At 38.4% G+C, this 16,927-nt stretch overlaps 1 protein-coding gene across 1 annotated transcript in view; it reads left to right on the forward strand.

The window, feature by feature from the left end:
- Positions 1–16,927, forward strand: part of smim13 (small integral membrane protein 13) — a 71,358-nt gene extending 54,431 nt beyond the window's left edge. The window contains exons 3-4 of the mRNA XM_084423664.1: positions 12,336–12,489; positions 12,677–16,927. Of these exons, the coding sequence (XP_084279790.1) occupies positions 12,336–12,489; positions 12,677–12,680 (158 nt within the window). The 3' untranslated portion in view covers positions 12,681–16,927. The remainder of the gene's footprint in view (positions 1–12,335; positions 12,490–12,676) is intronic.

Consider the following 16,927-nt stretch of genomic DNA (forward strand, 5'->3'; position numbering starts at 1 on the left):
GAGCAAATGAAACGAGTGAGTGAGTGGAGGCGGGTTTGTGTGTCACTCGCTGTCGAAGAGAGGAGGGAAAGAGAAAGAGCAGCTGGTATCCTGTATCGATTCTGCGGAAAATGATCATTGGAAGCGTTTCAGATATTTCAGTATCGATATGTATCTCAAAATCTATATTTTTGACAACACTTTGTTTACTATTTCAGATGCCTTTATTTTATATATAAAATTCAACAAATGGGTGTTAATGTCAAGCACATAGATACATACATACACCTACACACAAGTTCAAATGTGTGTTTATGATCGCTGCCTCTTTTGAGGGCTCAGAATTAGGTCACTCACAGATGGATGTATCAGCACCTGGAGTCTTCAAACAAAGCAAGTCTGCCTTTTGAAACGTGCCATGGGACAGATTGTCTGAATCACAACAGTTTCCCATGTAACGCTCGCACAACCAAGATTTAGAAAGACAGAGCAGAACTAATTCCATTATTTTGCCGGATATGCTGATTATGAGACAATGCCTCCATAAAAGCAGACAAGGCCAGACTCTCACCGTCAATGAAGATAGTTATGCTCTTTTCACTATAACAAATCTGATAACTTTATTTACAACTCTGATGTAGCAAACATTTACAAACTAAACACTCATGATGGATCTTCATGCGCCTTCACGCATCACTGTCACTTTCATTACCACTTTCGGAACTGATTCAGGACCGGTGATGTAATCCAACTATATTTAAAACATTGTGACACAACTGTGAATGTATTAAGCAATACGCTTGCCATATTGAAACGGGAATAATTCAGGAGTTACGTCTCCTGTGGCCTTCACACACAGACGCATCATAAAGTTAGGGCACAACATCAGGAACAAAAGGAGTTTCTTTACATCCTGTATTACACAGGAAGAATGTTTCAAACTGTGAGTGTGTGCGCATGTGTGTGTTTATAACCCCATAGACTGCTTTCGAGATATTCCTCCAGGCCTGTAGAGGTTTAAACATAGACAAAACATATGTGTGAAGTTGCCTTGGGTCTGGATCTGCTCTCCTCATCGAACAGATCAAAAGAGCAAGGAAAGCAACTGTCTGTAAGGAACGTGAAAACTGGGTCAGACTGCCCATGCTGGCTTCGCCCCTTCACCGCGAGTTCGATCGGATCTGCGGATTCCCTGGTGACGGACACTCTCCGGTCTTTCAGCCTGTTCCGTTTGGCAGGGAGCGCTGCGGACAAACTCTCTTTGAATTGAATCCCCTTCCCCTGCCAGATTTGCATTTGGCACCTTTAAGATGTCACAAATGCTTTCCTATTTTATGAACGTTGTCTTTCCACTGTTTGGCGTCCCGCTTATATTAGTTCAGATGGAAGCATTCCATTGCAAACCCCAGGACCTTGGGTTAGGAATATTTTACTCTCCCCAAACCATGTGGATAATCCATATATAGTTGATGGCTGTTCGTCAAACATATTTTGTTTTGTGGGGAAAATACAGAACTCCTCAGGAATTTCATGAGTTCTATAACTTTTTTGCATTTAGCAAACGCTTTTATCCAAAGAAACTTACATTGCATTTCAATTTACACATTTACATTCTTACCAGTTCTTGCTTTCCCTGGGAATTGAACCCATGACCTAGGTGTTGCAAGCACCAATGCTCTACTGGTTGAGCTACAGATCCCCTCAAAGATCCTCAAAATCAACATCCAGCCGTTTCACTCGGATGTGTAACAAGAAGAAAAGACTATCCCCCTCAGTTTCATGCCGAATTTAAGTGTATCCAAATCCAAAGCAACTTATAGTACATTTTAAGATGTGCATTTTATCAGTTTGCATGTTGTTTGGGAATCAAATCAATGACCTTGGCATTGCTAGTGCTAGTGCTATGTTCAACCAGTTAAGCTACATGTTGGGCTAAATATCTTTGTGAGATGTCCATCAACTCATATCCAGTGTTCTATCTGCCTTATCGTGAGGTATTTTGTCAACACTTTTAAGTTTCTTGGTATAAACATTTATATAATCATGTACATGTCGTAGGTTATCCGTGGGATGATGCAATATTATAAGCAGGCCTCCAAAAAACTGTTTAACAAATAGTGTAACCTGACCCTCAAAATCAATAGTCCTGAGCTGCAAGAGGATTGAGGTTTTATGGTGTGAGATACTGGTGCACGGCTTCAGCTTTTGTAGAAAAATCTAGCATCATATCACTGATTAGAGGCACAGAGTTGGTTTCTAGAACTTCATGTTAAACTAGGATCAGTGTGAAGAAGAATATATACATCCAAAAGTTTTTTGTAATTAATTAGATTTTTTTAACAATGATGCATTAAATTGATCAAATGTGACAGTAAAGAATGCCCAAATGAATTGTACTTAAATGAATTCTGTTATTTCGAACAATATATTCACCAAAGAATCCTGAAATAAAGTTTCCAAAATGTTTCTTGAGCATCAGGATATTGCTTTCTGAAGGATCATGTGACACTGAAGACTGGAGTAATGATGCTGAAAATTCAGCTTTGATCACAGGAATAAATGACATTTTTAAAATATATGACTATAGTTTACTGTATTTTTGAATAAAAAAAGTTGATCATAAGAGAATAATAAAAAAAAAAAAATACCTTACCGACTCAAACTTTTGAATGGTAGCATATACTGCATACAATGTGAGTGGTGTTTTCCTGTGCAAAAGTTGCTATCGTGCTAGAGTGTTCTGGGTGGTTGATAGGGATATACTTGGTCGTTTCTTGGGTGTTGTGAGAGGTTGCTAGGTGGAGGAAAAAAAACAACAACAACATGTAAACAGAGTAAAATGTTCCTTCAGTTTAAGATGAATGGAGAACTAAAAACCACTGAATTTAATCTTAAAATCACTCAAATGCAACATGACACCACAGATATATCTGAACTGAGATGTATGCCGTGACTCTTCTCTTTTGTTAATCATAAACACAGGAGAATAAAATGACTTTTCAGGTGAATAGCCTTATAGCATTTATTGCACAAGATCTGAAAACAGATATTGTTCTACTTGTTTTTGTTTCAGCATTGGAATTATTTTTGAAAATGTGGTCAGATGTCAAGAAGGTTTTTTTGCATTCAAGATTCCTAGTGCCAGTAATACCATACAATGCACAATAGCTGAATCTGAATTGACTATTTACTAACTCCTTTTCCCTGAAAAGTTTCTTTTTAAACGTTTTCTGAGCTTGTACATGGAGATGTGAAGTTACTTGCAAAAACAGCAGCTAGAGATTGACAGACAGCTGGAATTTCACATCCGTGTGGTAGAGTTACACTGTGTGCTTCGCTTTGTTTAACTCCAACCAAAAATATGCCTCTCTTCTGGAAACTGACAGCCGCTGACGTCTCGCCAGCAAAAAGCACTATTTTTGTTGTTTTTAAAGCCCTTTAAATATGTGACCTGTATCTACACACTCACAGGTGGGGGATCACCATATATTCTCAACAGCCATGTTCAGCTTTGTCTGGATAGAAAATAGGAGGAGGAAAAGGAGGGAGGAAAGTTAAAAGAGAAACAAAACACCCTATTGTGCTTTCCTAAGACTTCCTGATGATAATCAAGCGTACAATGCGGCCCATGCCAGGTGCTGTTTGTCAGTATTACACACCCCAGGAGAACTCATGCCATCTGACACAATGAAGTTTTGTCTACAAAAACACTGATTACTTTAAGAAATCCTTCAGTTTGAGATGGAAAAACAAATGGGTAATGAATAGAATTCAGAAGCCCTTGTTATTAGCGACACCGGTGGCCGTTAAGGGAACTGCATCAGCAACTTATTGCTCATTTTCCACTTGAGCACACGAACGTACAAGAGACTGAACATGATTCAAGGCCCAATATACTCACAGCCATAGATATGTATACATAGATGCCACATTCGTCCGCTCCAGGCACATTGGCGCTCCCGCCAATTTGGAATGGTCAGCATGTCGTCACTTACCCCTTTTCCACCAAAAAAGAACTGGTTCGGAACTGGTGCTGGTTCAAAGTTGGTTCAACTTGCAAACCTTCTCAGAACCTGTTTGTTTTTCCACTGACTAGAGAGCCCAGCAAACGACGTCGTTATGTCACTGTGCACCATACGTCTTAGCTTTCCCAGAAACGCTTGCGCCAACTTCAAGCATAACAATTACATCGTCTTTCTGCAAATGTTTCGCCTGGCTTTGCGATCCTATATTGGGGTCAGAAGAAGACGTTTAACACATTTGTGCTGCTCGTCTGGATTACTATAGACGGAGGTTACGTTCGAGAAGAAGTTCGACAATAACCCCGCCCCCAGCCCCCGACGTAAGCATGACGTGGTAAAAGAACGGTTCTAGTCCAGCAAAGAGTTGGTGCCGCTTTGCACCGGTTCTTTGGCTGTCAAAACACAAAGAACTGGTTCGCGGGTAGGCACTGGCTCCGAACCGGCACCATCACTGCCTTGGTGGAAAAGGGGTAACTCTCAGCAGGAATCAAGGCTTACGTCTAGCACTTATAGAAACAGCAGTTTGACATCTATGTATATATATCTATGCTCGTGGCAAATTTATTTTTCGTTCTTTGCTTGGAAGTAAAAAGAAATACCTTTGCAGTGATATAGCTTTAATTAACATCCAGACGCCATCCACGCACTGAGAGTGTTGTTTAGATGAAAAAATATGCTTCATGCTTTCCTCTCAGTAGGAAAATAAAGAAAACATCTGATCATGGTGATGTAGATATGTTTGCTCAAGCTCTGCAATCACCTGAATTATATTAAAAATGATTTTTAAATGATAAATTCACAAATTTAAATGTATAAGTGTTAGTATTTGTGGCAGTGTCATGGTACTTTAATATTTACATATCATTTACATGCCATGTTATTTATGTAGTACTATGATACTTTAAGGAATACCACGATTCTGTTCTCAAGTAAATAGTTTTCATGGTTTTGTCAATGTAGTATATATGAATTCCTACTGTAAAGCAAAGATCACAAAATATAGTATGTGAGGCTCGAGCAGCACATGCAGTTTACAGCACTTTCTCGATCTTCATTAATAATGCTGCCGTGAGTTATGAGACGTGTGTGTGTGTGTGTGTGTTATGTGTCTGACAGCACATGATCTGGAGTCAGAGTGTGTTTTGGTCAAAATGTGCAGTAATGTCTATACAGGTCCAAGATTTCTGCTCATGCCATTAGATCAAGTGAAAACTTGATCACACACTCACGCTTGAATGCACCTATGCACACAAAACACACACACACAAAGACATATATAACACTTTCTGTCAGATCAGCTGAGATGATAGAAACACCTGGTGTAGTTGGCCGTCAGTCCCTAAAGATCTTTATAGGGGATTTTTAGGATATGAAAGGCCAGAAAATATAGTTTACCTGCATGTTCCAGATGAGAGAAACATTTAAAGATCTTTAAATAATACCACAAAAATGTGTTAAAATAAAACCAATTATATCTAACAACTTAAGCTGAAAAACATGACCCGACTGTAATCCTTCTGCATTACACAAATCAGTCTCGTAAAATTAGATCTCTTTCATTTTCCCCACCGAATACCCGTTCCACGTGTTTTTAGAGTGACTTGACCGACCATGTGTGATCACAACTGTAATTTCAGCCTTTCACTTTCGGTTACTGATGTAATGAAGCATTTTCCCTTCATCCGTGTGGTGGCATTCATGACCTTTGTGTCCTTTTGGTGGGGCTTCCTGAAACAGTTTGATTTATAGAAAATACAATTTATCATTGTAAATCATCGCACAATAGAGCACTGACCTCAGATAATACTGTTTTTGTAATCTAATCTATCAGGATATGGATGGAAAAGCTGTTTTCGGATCAGTGGTCTCAGTCTTCACTACCTAAGACACAAGGTATAATGCTTGTACTACCACAGTATTGTTTTTAGACACAGTATCCCATAATGCAAAGTGCTCAGCTTGACCTTGCTTTTAGTCTGACGTGTAAACTGGAAGAATGTCTTGGGCTGCCTAAAGAGAAGATATTTTTTTTGCATAAAACTGCAATAATAATTTAATAATGTTCAATAATTTAATAATGTTCAATTGTATTGTATTGATTATTTGCTAGGCACAATTATTTCAATGCTCACCCTTTGAACATTTGAACATTATTTCAATAACATGTTCAACACAATTATTTTTAATTGATTGACAGCCCTAATTTATGTGCAATTAAAATGCGATTAATTTCGATTAATTAATTACAAAGCCTCTAATTAATTAGATTAATTTTTTTAATCGAGTCCCGGCCCTAATAATAATAAATTCTTGAGGTTTACAACTAGATGACACTTGCTAACCTGAATATTGTTCAATTATGAGGTCATGTGTGAACTAAAACTAAAAACAAAAAATATTTAGTTTTTTTTTATCAAAATAATTGTTAAATTAAATAAAATATAAAAAAATCTTAAACTTTTTTTATTTTAGCTAGTTGCCAATGCAACATTTCTCATTTTCATTTTATTTTGCTTGAAGTACTAAAATAACTAAAACGAATAAAATGAATATATGTATTTTAAAAAATGCAAAAACTTTAACTTGTTAAAAGTAAAGACAGAAAATATAAATTTTAACTCAAAATATGAACAAAAACTATATCAGAGTTACTGTATACTGTAAAAAAATAATGTATGTAAAACATTAAAACTTGATGTAATTAAATTAAATATTCAATTAATGTAGCGTACTACATAATATTAAGAAAGTAAGTTGCAATTATAGTTTCATGTTGACTATGCACCTTTTTAGAGGCATTATGTTTAAGACTCAAGGTTGAATGTTGGTTGAAGCTATAACCTTCCAGCCACCAGTTCAGATCTTTAACCGCCGTGGGATAGAAAGCGTGAGAGTATCACAACATCAAATGCGAGTACGTGCAAAAACACACTCGGGGTGATGATGTGGTCAGTGTGTGAATGCATTTGTCAGGTTTTGTTCTCTTGCAGAGCTGCAGAAGGCCATGTTTCAGTAGGTTGTTCTTAATCAGAATATTCTACAATGTGGACTTCATGCTGGATCTGTGAGAGTTCGTAGGGCTTCTGGGACTGTGGAAACTGGTGATACAGGACACCTTTGTTGCTCTAGTGTGTGTGTGAGGAGCCTCTCTGTGAGCTTTCCAATGAGCTCAAGGGCAGGTTTTGATTTCTAGACGCGTATGTGATGCCCTTCTGTGAAATTAACACTCCAGTGCAGAATGCCAGATTCCACCTTGCCCTTTAGTACACTACAAACACATGCACAAACATATTTTTCTTGCCTGGATTTTGTTTTAGACCATCCTGAAGGAACCCTTCTTCCCAGAGGCCCTGTTTACACCTCAAGAAGCGTTTTGCAATCCGATCACAAGTGGACGGCGCTAAATACAATATGTACGGGGTCTAAAACATATTGAGGTTATCTACTTTCGAACACTTGAAAATATTTTAGACCGGATTGCTTTCGTAGTCATGTGATCGAATGTGTTCGAACAGCCACAAAAGACATCTACTCTCCGCCTACTGAACTAATGTGTAAACATTATGGGATGAACGCTGGCCAGACGGGATTTAAACTTCGCCGGCTAGAGACCCAAGTTTGATTTGAAGACGAAAAACATACCAAGCACAATGTTCTCTCACCATTTCTGATTTCTAACACACACTCACTGCGTTCGGCTGGTCAGAGCAGAAATGAAAGCTGATGCTCTCTGTGTGTTTTCCCATCATGCGCGTTCACGTGTAAATTGTGTGAGCTTATTTAGTCTATTAGATCAAAAGATATGAAAAAGCCCATTCATTTACCCTCCCATAGACTCTGCTTTCAAAGAAATCATGGCAGAAGTGGTTGAAAGTGAACAAAAGAGATGGATTAAACACCAGGTGTAAACGGGAATGTGTCTCCCTCGTCTACTTGTGATCCGAGCGACCGAAACGCATCTTAATGCCAGGTGTAAACAGGGCAAGAGGGATGGGATGAGTGACACCATGTCTTATTGTCAAAGTTAGTGTGATCTTCCTCTCTTCAGGGAAAGTCCTGCAGGTGTGTGTCCGAATGATTCATTCTGCCGTGGAGTTCTGACTGATGATGTCGTTGCAGGTGCTATACCAAAAACTGCAAGTGCCAGATCTTCATCCATCACAGGAGATGGAGAGGAATGGAAAAATTAAATAACTGCTGCAGATGTCCTACTATTTTCCATTTTCTTTTGGTTAAAAACCTCTGTGGTTTATCTCCATTCAGCAGTTCCCAAAAGCTGCTAATGTCATGTGAAATACGACCACCGTTTTTCCTCCGCAGTAAAGCTACAAGAATGATAATCTGATGACTAGCAGGATATTGAACACACTGCACGGTGATTTGTGTGTGTCTGTACAATATATATGTGTGCATGGTGCATACAGTAAATGTGCGACTGTTTTGCAGTCCCAGACAGATAAACCAAATACTGATCCTGTATGGTTACTGGGTTGAAATACTGTCTGATGTGTCTCTGGAATGGGAATTTAACTGTCTCTCTTTCTCTTCATTACAGTGTGAAGCGTTTTGAGCTTTTTGACCTGGAAGCACTGGCTTAGACTCACTGGAATTGCTGCTTTTGTGATGAATTTAATTCGATTGTGCCGAATGACCCGGAGGCGACGCTGTAGAATCAATTCGCAAGTATGGCTTAGCAAATATTAGTTTTGTTTGTTTCTGGAGTGAGTTCAAGCTCACGTTAATGAGAAAGGAATCATCAACCGCTAAAGCTGCTTAAACGAATTTTTTATTAATCTGACACTAATTACACAGACCACCTGATGTCTAATCCGCTCCTTACTGAGGTGTGTGTGTGTTTGTGTGTGTGTGTGTATGTGTGTTAGTGTGTGTGTTTTTGAGTGTGTGTGTGTGTGTGTGAGTGAGTGTGTTTTTGAGTGTGTGTGTGTGTATGAGAGTGTGTGTGTTTTTGAGTATGTGTGTGTGTGTGTGTGTGTGTGTGTGTGTTTGAGTGTGTGTATGTTTTTGAGTGTGTGTGTGTGTGTGTGTGTGTGTGTGTGTGTGTGAGAGAGAGTGTGTGTGTGTGTGTGTGTGTGTGCGTAAGTGTGTCTGTGTCTGTCTGTCTCTCTGTGTGTGTGTGTGTGTGTGTGTGTGTGTGTGTGTGTGCGTGTGTGTGTGTGTGTGTGTGTGTGTGTGTTTTTTGAGTGTGTGTGTGTGTGTGTGTGTGTGTGTGTGTGTGTGTGTGTGTGTGTGTGTGTGTGTGTGTGTGTGTTTTTGAGTGTGTGTGTGTGTGTGTGTGTGTGTGTGTGTTTTTTGAGTGTGTTTGTAAGTCTGTGTGTGTGTGTTCAGTTTTTGGTACTGTCATGGGATTTTTCACATACAACAAGCATTTTTCCTCATTCCGTTGAGGTGAACATCTGGCAATGGTGGATGTGCATGTGTGTAAACTTTGTGAGAGTGTGTGTTTGCGTGTGCATCTCATTATTGTGTGGTGTAATCAGTGCTCCTAATGAGCATCTATGATTAACTGCCAATGAAAGACTTGTTAGCATGTCATTCCCTCCTTCTTCTGGTTCTTTAATTATCTTTTGCTCATTCAAGTCTCGGTTTTTGCCTCTTCTGTTAAACGAATAAAACCACCCCTTCATCAGTCTCTGTCAGGTGAAGTTCATCTATCAAAGCTGTGAAACAATAGCTCATCACATTTGCAGACGCCTTCTATACATCTAAAGCTAAATCAGAATGTCGTCTGGGGGATCAACCACACATGGGTTTTGATTCGGTTCTGATGTGTTTACTTTCTCCAGCCGGTGAAAAAGAGCACATTTGGTCCTCTGGCATTGGTGTGGAGCAACCAGAGAAGCCCACTTGAAAGGGTTTGGTTAGACCCAAACGGCCCAAGTCCAGATGATTCTGCTTTGAGAACGGCTCATTGGACCGCCTCTTCCTCACCGCACGGATTGTTCCGGAGCAAATAAATCCAAATATGGCTTGTAAAAGGCCACAAATAGCTCTTTGAGTTCCTCTCCCATGGACTGGCGTAATTTGTCTTGAAATGTTTGTCTGAAGGTGATAAATGACCTTATGATGTAATGCAAGTCGCCATCATGGTAGTCTTTCTTTGACCAAGGCAAATTGACATGGCAAAAACTCTCTTTTAATCACGTTTCACTGCTGTTTAACTCCCTGCTTTTTTACAGGATGACTAAATATATACCCAAACCCCAAAAATGAGAGATGGTTGAGTGTAAGTGATCCTCTGTGGCGGGCTGCTAAAAGCCTTCATATTTCACAGGCTGAGTCATTGGGTTGCTCGACTCATTTCAGATGCCAGGCAGGGCGGCACGTCCAGTCCACATGGCCTGAAGTTTAACAGTATGTGTTTGATAGCTGACAGATTTGTTACTTGTTTGGAAGTCGCAACGAAGCATCTTAAAAGAAAAGTATGAAAACGTGTTATTCTGAAAGTCTCGAAAAATCCTCATCTTTGCCAGAACTTTTAGATCTCATGTGCACTTGCATGCATTAAGTCATGCAATGTTTGATGTCCACGATGACATGCACCATGTTTTAATGCATAAAAGTTTTTCAGCAACTTCGGTCTATTTCTCACACGTATGGCTTCAGAAGTCTGAATGTAGTTACGCTATAGTCTAATCGTTTGGGGTTGAATGTTTTGTTAAATGTTTTTTTTTTGTGTGTGTCTTCTGCTCACCAAGACTGCATTTATTTTATCAAAAATATATTTAAATATATATTTGAATATATTTAAAAATGTAATTTATTCCTGTGATGCAAAGCTGAATTTTCAGCATCATTACTCCAGTCTTCAGTGTCACATGATCCTTCAGAAATCATTCTAATATGATGATTTGATGCTCAAGAAACATTTATTATTATTATCAATGTTAAAAACTGTTGTGCTGCTTCATATTTTTATGGAATTTACACATCATTTTTTTTCATGATTCTTTAAAATAGCAATCTTTTGTTACATCTTTTTATTGCATCCTTTTAATTTACACATTTATTTATTAATTTATTCAAAACTTTGAGCAGTTGTGTATATAGACTGTATGTAATTTTATTGTGTTTTTATTTTTTCGCAGATTGACAGCAACCATTCACTTTTTTTCTATAGTAAAGAACAGCTTGGCCATTATGCTGAATATATGGTGAATAATGACAGAAGTTAATTTGTGGCGAACTATTGCTTTAAGCCACCTGACCTTGAATCCCCGGATCTTGCTTTATATGCAGTGCAGCAGTTTGGAGCCCAGAGCCGAGGACCGCTGGTAAATCAATCAGCCCAGAATGAGCGGAAAGAGGGGAACCTCATATTGGGAGCTACTGTTCCAAAGCACACACCATGACTTTTTCCAACACACACACACACACACACACACACACACACACACACACACACACACACACACACACACACGCACACACGCACGCACGCACGCACGCACGCACACACACACACACACACACAGCGCTGTTCTATTTGAGTGTTTCAGCACAATGCCTTTTACACCTGATATGATTAACCCATCTCAGACGATCTGATCACAAGTGCAATGTGCTCTAAGAACGTTTCTACTCAGGATTTGGGACGATTTTTTTGTCTTGCTCACCAAAGCTGCATTTATTTGAATAAAAATACAGGAAAAATAGGAATATTGTGAATTATTTTTTACAATTTAAAACAACTGTTTTCTATTTGAATCTATTTCAAAATGTAATTTATTCCTGTGATCAAAGCTGAATTTTCAGCATCATTACTCCAGTCTTCAGTGTCACATGATCCTTCAGAAATCATTCTGATATGATGATTTGCTGCGCAAGAAACATTTATTATTACTATCAATGTTGAAAACCGTCGTGATGTTTCATATTTTTGTGGAAACTATGATACATTTAAGGATTCTATTATGAATTTAAAGTTCAAAAGAAACAGCATTTATTTGAAATAGAAATATATTGTAATGTTTTAAATGTCTTTACTTGTCATTTTTGATCAATGTAATGCATTGCTAAATTTAAATTTCATTTCACAAGAGAAGTTTCAAATTATAAAACCAAAACAAACTGCTCAAAATGAAGAATGGCACTTTGTGGCATGACTAAGTGTCTAAATACCATTTGGAGCCACAAGCATGTATAAAACATGAAACAGAATATGTTTAATATGCCTGAAATCACCTGACATCTGCTAAATTAATAAATGTTGATTATTTATTTGTGAAGTATCAAGCATTTCTTCCAGTAACCTCTGCAGCTCAACCTCTCCATGCACGTTCCTAACGCACTGTGCTTCTTATCCTTATTCTCCAGGATGCAATCGAACACCTCAAGGACACACAGAGGCAGACAGAGAGAGAGAGAACATTCGACAGAACCGTGACTCCGGACCCCTGGGATGCCCTCCTGCTGAAGAGGTTATTTACAGCAGCACGTCGGACCTCGAGCTCGGGGGTAAAGACACGAGGTGAGAGGACAATAAAATCAGCTTTTTTTCCAACTGAACTTGTCTCTGGAGATCTTTTGATCAGAATCTTTTCCACTCTTTTTGAAAATCCAGCATTTAGTTGGTCCTGATACTCTCATTGTCACTGTTGTAAACATACGGCTTTCTTTTCCATGAGGGGGTTTGGCATCAAAATCTTTGTTTCCAGGTAAACCCTTAATAGAATGCAACGCACATTCCTGTCCGGAAAACCTGTAGAATTCAACCAATCGGATGATGACTTCGAAACTCCTGAAGTGTTTCCTATTTTGTGTGCCTCATGCATCAGACGTTCAGCCAGCGGTCCGTGGGTGAGACATCTGAGGATGAGACTAAACTCAACCAGGCCTCGCACCTTTATTTTGCATATGCCTTTGTGGAATATTGTGACGTGTTCGTTCCCGGAAGAAAACTTGAAACTACAATGGAGGTGTTTCAGACAAAAACTGTGCACACTGATATAAAGAATAACTGCCTTTGGAGGGACTTTGTGCTTTGTAACTTTGCAAAACGCTCAAACAGAAAATAAATAGATCTCCATTGAACCTTTTTTCTTTTTTTTCTAAAAGTGATGAATCAAACAGCTACCGTCCTTTTAACTTGTAAATTAACTTTGGCAGTAATATCAAGTTGAAAGAATATATTGTGAAAAGCACTATAATAGAAAATCATTCTCGGTTTTCACATGAAATCGAACACCAGCACTGTACATTACGACACGTCTCGTTAGAGTAAATCGTTCATAAAGACGACTTCATAGGGACCTGAAATCAGATCCGGATTGTTTGAGTTACTGGCCGTGACAGATACATCGAGACTCCTGACTGTCGTGCACTTATATATGCTTCTGTGCACCTCTATGTCAGACACAAAAAGCTTCATTCCTGGCTCGCACTTCTGGAGCACAAAGGAAAAGAGGAATCTTGCCCTCATCCGTCATGCCAAGCCCTGCTACAAAAGAGCTTCATTTAGGAGGCTTTAGACCCTGCCAGTTTGAGTGTTGGTTGCTGCAGCCTGTAATTTCCAGCCATGCAGATACTGGAGCGCCCTTTCTGGCCGGTGACGTCAGTGTGAGCGCCCAGACTGAGCCTTGTTTTTCTCAGGCGTGGAATAATTGTGTTTACCGGAACATTTAGCATGTGGCACAGATGGATTGTTACATTAGTCGTAGACGAGATGTTGAATAACCAAACGACCTTTGTTTTTTACAGTGAGAAACTGGCACAAACACACACGCATGCGCACACACACACACACACACACACACACACACACACACACACACACACACACACACACGCGCACACACACACACATGACCCAAAAAGTGCATAAAACCACGAATATACACATATGTAATAATTACTAGACATTTATAATGTAACAAAAGATTTCTATTTCACACACACACACACACACACACACACACACACACACACACACGCACAGATACACACACACACACACACACACACACACACACACACACACACACACACACACACACACACACACACACATGACCCAAAAAGTGCATAAAACCACGAATATACACATATGTAATAATTACTAGACATTTATAATGTTACAAAATATTTCTATTATGCACACACACACACACACACACACACACACACACACACACACACACACACGCACACGCACAGATACACGCACACACACACACACACACACGCGCACACACACACACACACACACACACACACACACACACACACACACACACACACACACACACACACACACAGGAACGAGATTTTGACTGAAACTTCTTTGTGAAAACATTCTTATGCTCACCAAGGCTGCGTTATATTATTAACAAATTATTAATGAAATATTATTAACATTTAAAATAACTTTTACTGTAAAATAATAATACTGTATGTAATTTATTCATGATCCTTCAGAAACCATTCTGGCATTATGTCAGTGACTTTTTGAATGGCCAACCATCATACAAAAAATTTAAACAGAGCTTTAATAAAGATAGAGCATAACGTAGAACTTGAAATTATAACATTTGTATTCATATATTTTTTTAAAGCAATCTCAAAAAATAAAATAAAAAAAAATAATCTAAGCTATTCTTTTCACCCTTGTATTGGACGTGAAGAAAGGGGCATCTCTGTGTTCATGAGTTATGAATAGAGCGTTGTGTACAATATCCAGGTGCTGAGGTGTGTCTTCAGTTTCCTGAGCTAATAAACAAACAGATCTGAAAATGATACAAGCTCAAAGCAGATTGAGCTTTATATCCAGTAATGATGGTTTCAAAGAGTTAGCAGGCCGGCTGTGGGTGCACCATGGCTTAGAGTTTTTCCAAACAGTAACATTTATAAAACAAAGTTGCATTTCATAGATGGAATAAATTAACATGATATTTATGGCTGTGTTCTTCAGAAATTCTGGGGCGAATTCACTAAACAGTTACAGTGTAAAAAATTGGTTTGACTTTAAAAAAAAGTAAGTAACCTGGCTGTCTTAAAATTTTGAGAGCATTGAAATAAAAAAAGTGAGTTAATACAAATAAGGAGATTGGTTTAATCAATAGAAACTCAAAATATGATGTTATCTGAACCAGATTAATTACCTTAGTTGGTTTGACAAAGGTAACTAATTTCTTTACAGTGTTTGGCACTTTGGCCGCACTTCAGAGCAGGGTTATTATAGTTAACTAAAACCATATAAGAATTGTTATAATACTATTGTTAAAAAAAGGTAATAAAACTATAATAGTATATGAATGTTACTAAAATAACACTGCTTCAGTCTTAATCACAAACCTCAAAGTGAGCTGGAATAGCCCTGCAACAGTCATTGAATCCAGTCATTCAATGTGTCATTATTTTCAGCGCAAGCATGCCTCTTTTCTACATAATTTAGGCTTAATAGTAATATAGAAACCATAAAAGCTGTCCATAATGTTCCAAGTCCTCTGAAGACATACAATAGTTTTTATGTGAGGAGCAGACTGAAAGCATTTTTGTTCTTCTCTAGAAATCTTCCCCTCGAATGAGCGCACTTATCAGCTATCTTAGAAAAATAACTTGTTTGTAGATAAGAAAAGTCAGAGTTATGTCTTTGTGTCTTCTGAACATGTTTGCCTGAAGTGTTCACAGGTGTCCAGTCATTGTGTGTGCGTTCGCTGAGGGAAACCCGCATGTGAGTACGAGCGGACGTGTTTACTGAACCTGACATCATGCTGCAATATAGTGATTTAAAAAACAAGATAATGAGTTCATGCTACTGTACACTGGTAGACAGCACAGGACCCAGACTGAGGGAATGTCTCTTCTGCTGAGTTTTATTCGCAGGTAGTGCTGGGTTTGTCCTGATGTGTGCCGATAAGAATAGATCAGATAGAAGCACTGGTCATTGTCTGGTCTAGGAGAGAGTTGTGAGGAAGTCATCAAGCCATAAGCACAGCAGGGGTGAGAGACACAGACTGATAAGGAAATCCAGACAGAAGCAGACACACTGACCTTGTTTGTGTGTTACACCTTTTTACACCGTCTGAAAGGGTCTGCTTTTGACAGGTTTGTGAAGTTTTATTCAGTGAAGAATCGTGAGGTTCATGTGCTCATGATATTTATTGTAATGCATATTTAATTCACAACATAGAACAACCTCTAATAGCTTATTGCTTTTGTAAAACACTGCATAGTATACAATACCATTCAAAAGTTTGTGGTTGGTACGTTTATTCAGCAAGGATGCATTCAATTGATGAAAAGTGAGACTAAAGACATTTATTATGAAACGCTGTACTTTATATGAAGCAGCACAACTGTTTTCAACATTGATAATAATAAAAAATGTTTCTTGAGCAGCAAATCATCATATCAGAATGATTTCTGAAGGATCATGTGACACTGAAGACTGGAGTAATGATGCTGAAAATTCAGTTTTGATCACAGGAATAAATTACATTTTAAAATATATTACAATAGAAAACACTTATTTTAAATTGTAATAATATTTCACAATATTACTGTTTTTACTGTATTTTTGATCCAAATGCAGCCTTGGTGAGCAGAAGAGATTTTAAACATTTACAATTCCGGTCCACATTAGTTTGTCAATCCACTCAGACATCAAGACATTTTGCTCTTTATATGATGAAAACTTTTGACGCCGCTTTTTAAGAGAAAGGACTTTGAAATCGGGGGAAATACAATGCAACAAAAGATCGTGTCAGTCTGAAATTGGTCAAGAGATGCATATGTGCCAGATTGTTTTGCAGCAATAGTTGACATTTTACATGGCAGAGCAACACTTTCACAAACTCTTGCACTTTTTCCTTGTGAACTCTTGTCCTTGTGATCCCTATTGACATCAATAGATTTGCCACAATTTCCAATGCAATGTAATCTCAAGCATGTAAGTGCCTTAAAGGGAT

The sequence above is a fragment of the Rutilus rutilus genome (genome assembly GCF_951802725.1).
Source record: "Rutilus rutilus genome assembly, chromosome: 11".
In the NCBI taxonomy this organism is placed as follows: Eukaryota; Metazoa; Chordata; class Actinopteri; order Cypriniformes; family Leuciscidae; genus Rutilus; species Rutilus rutilus.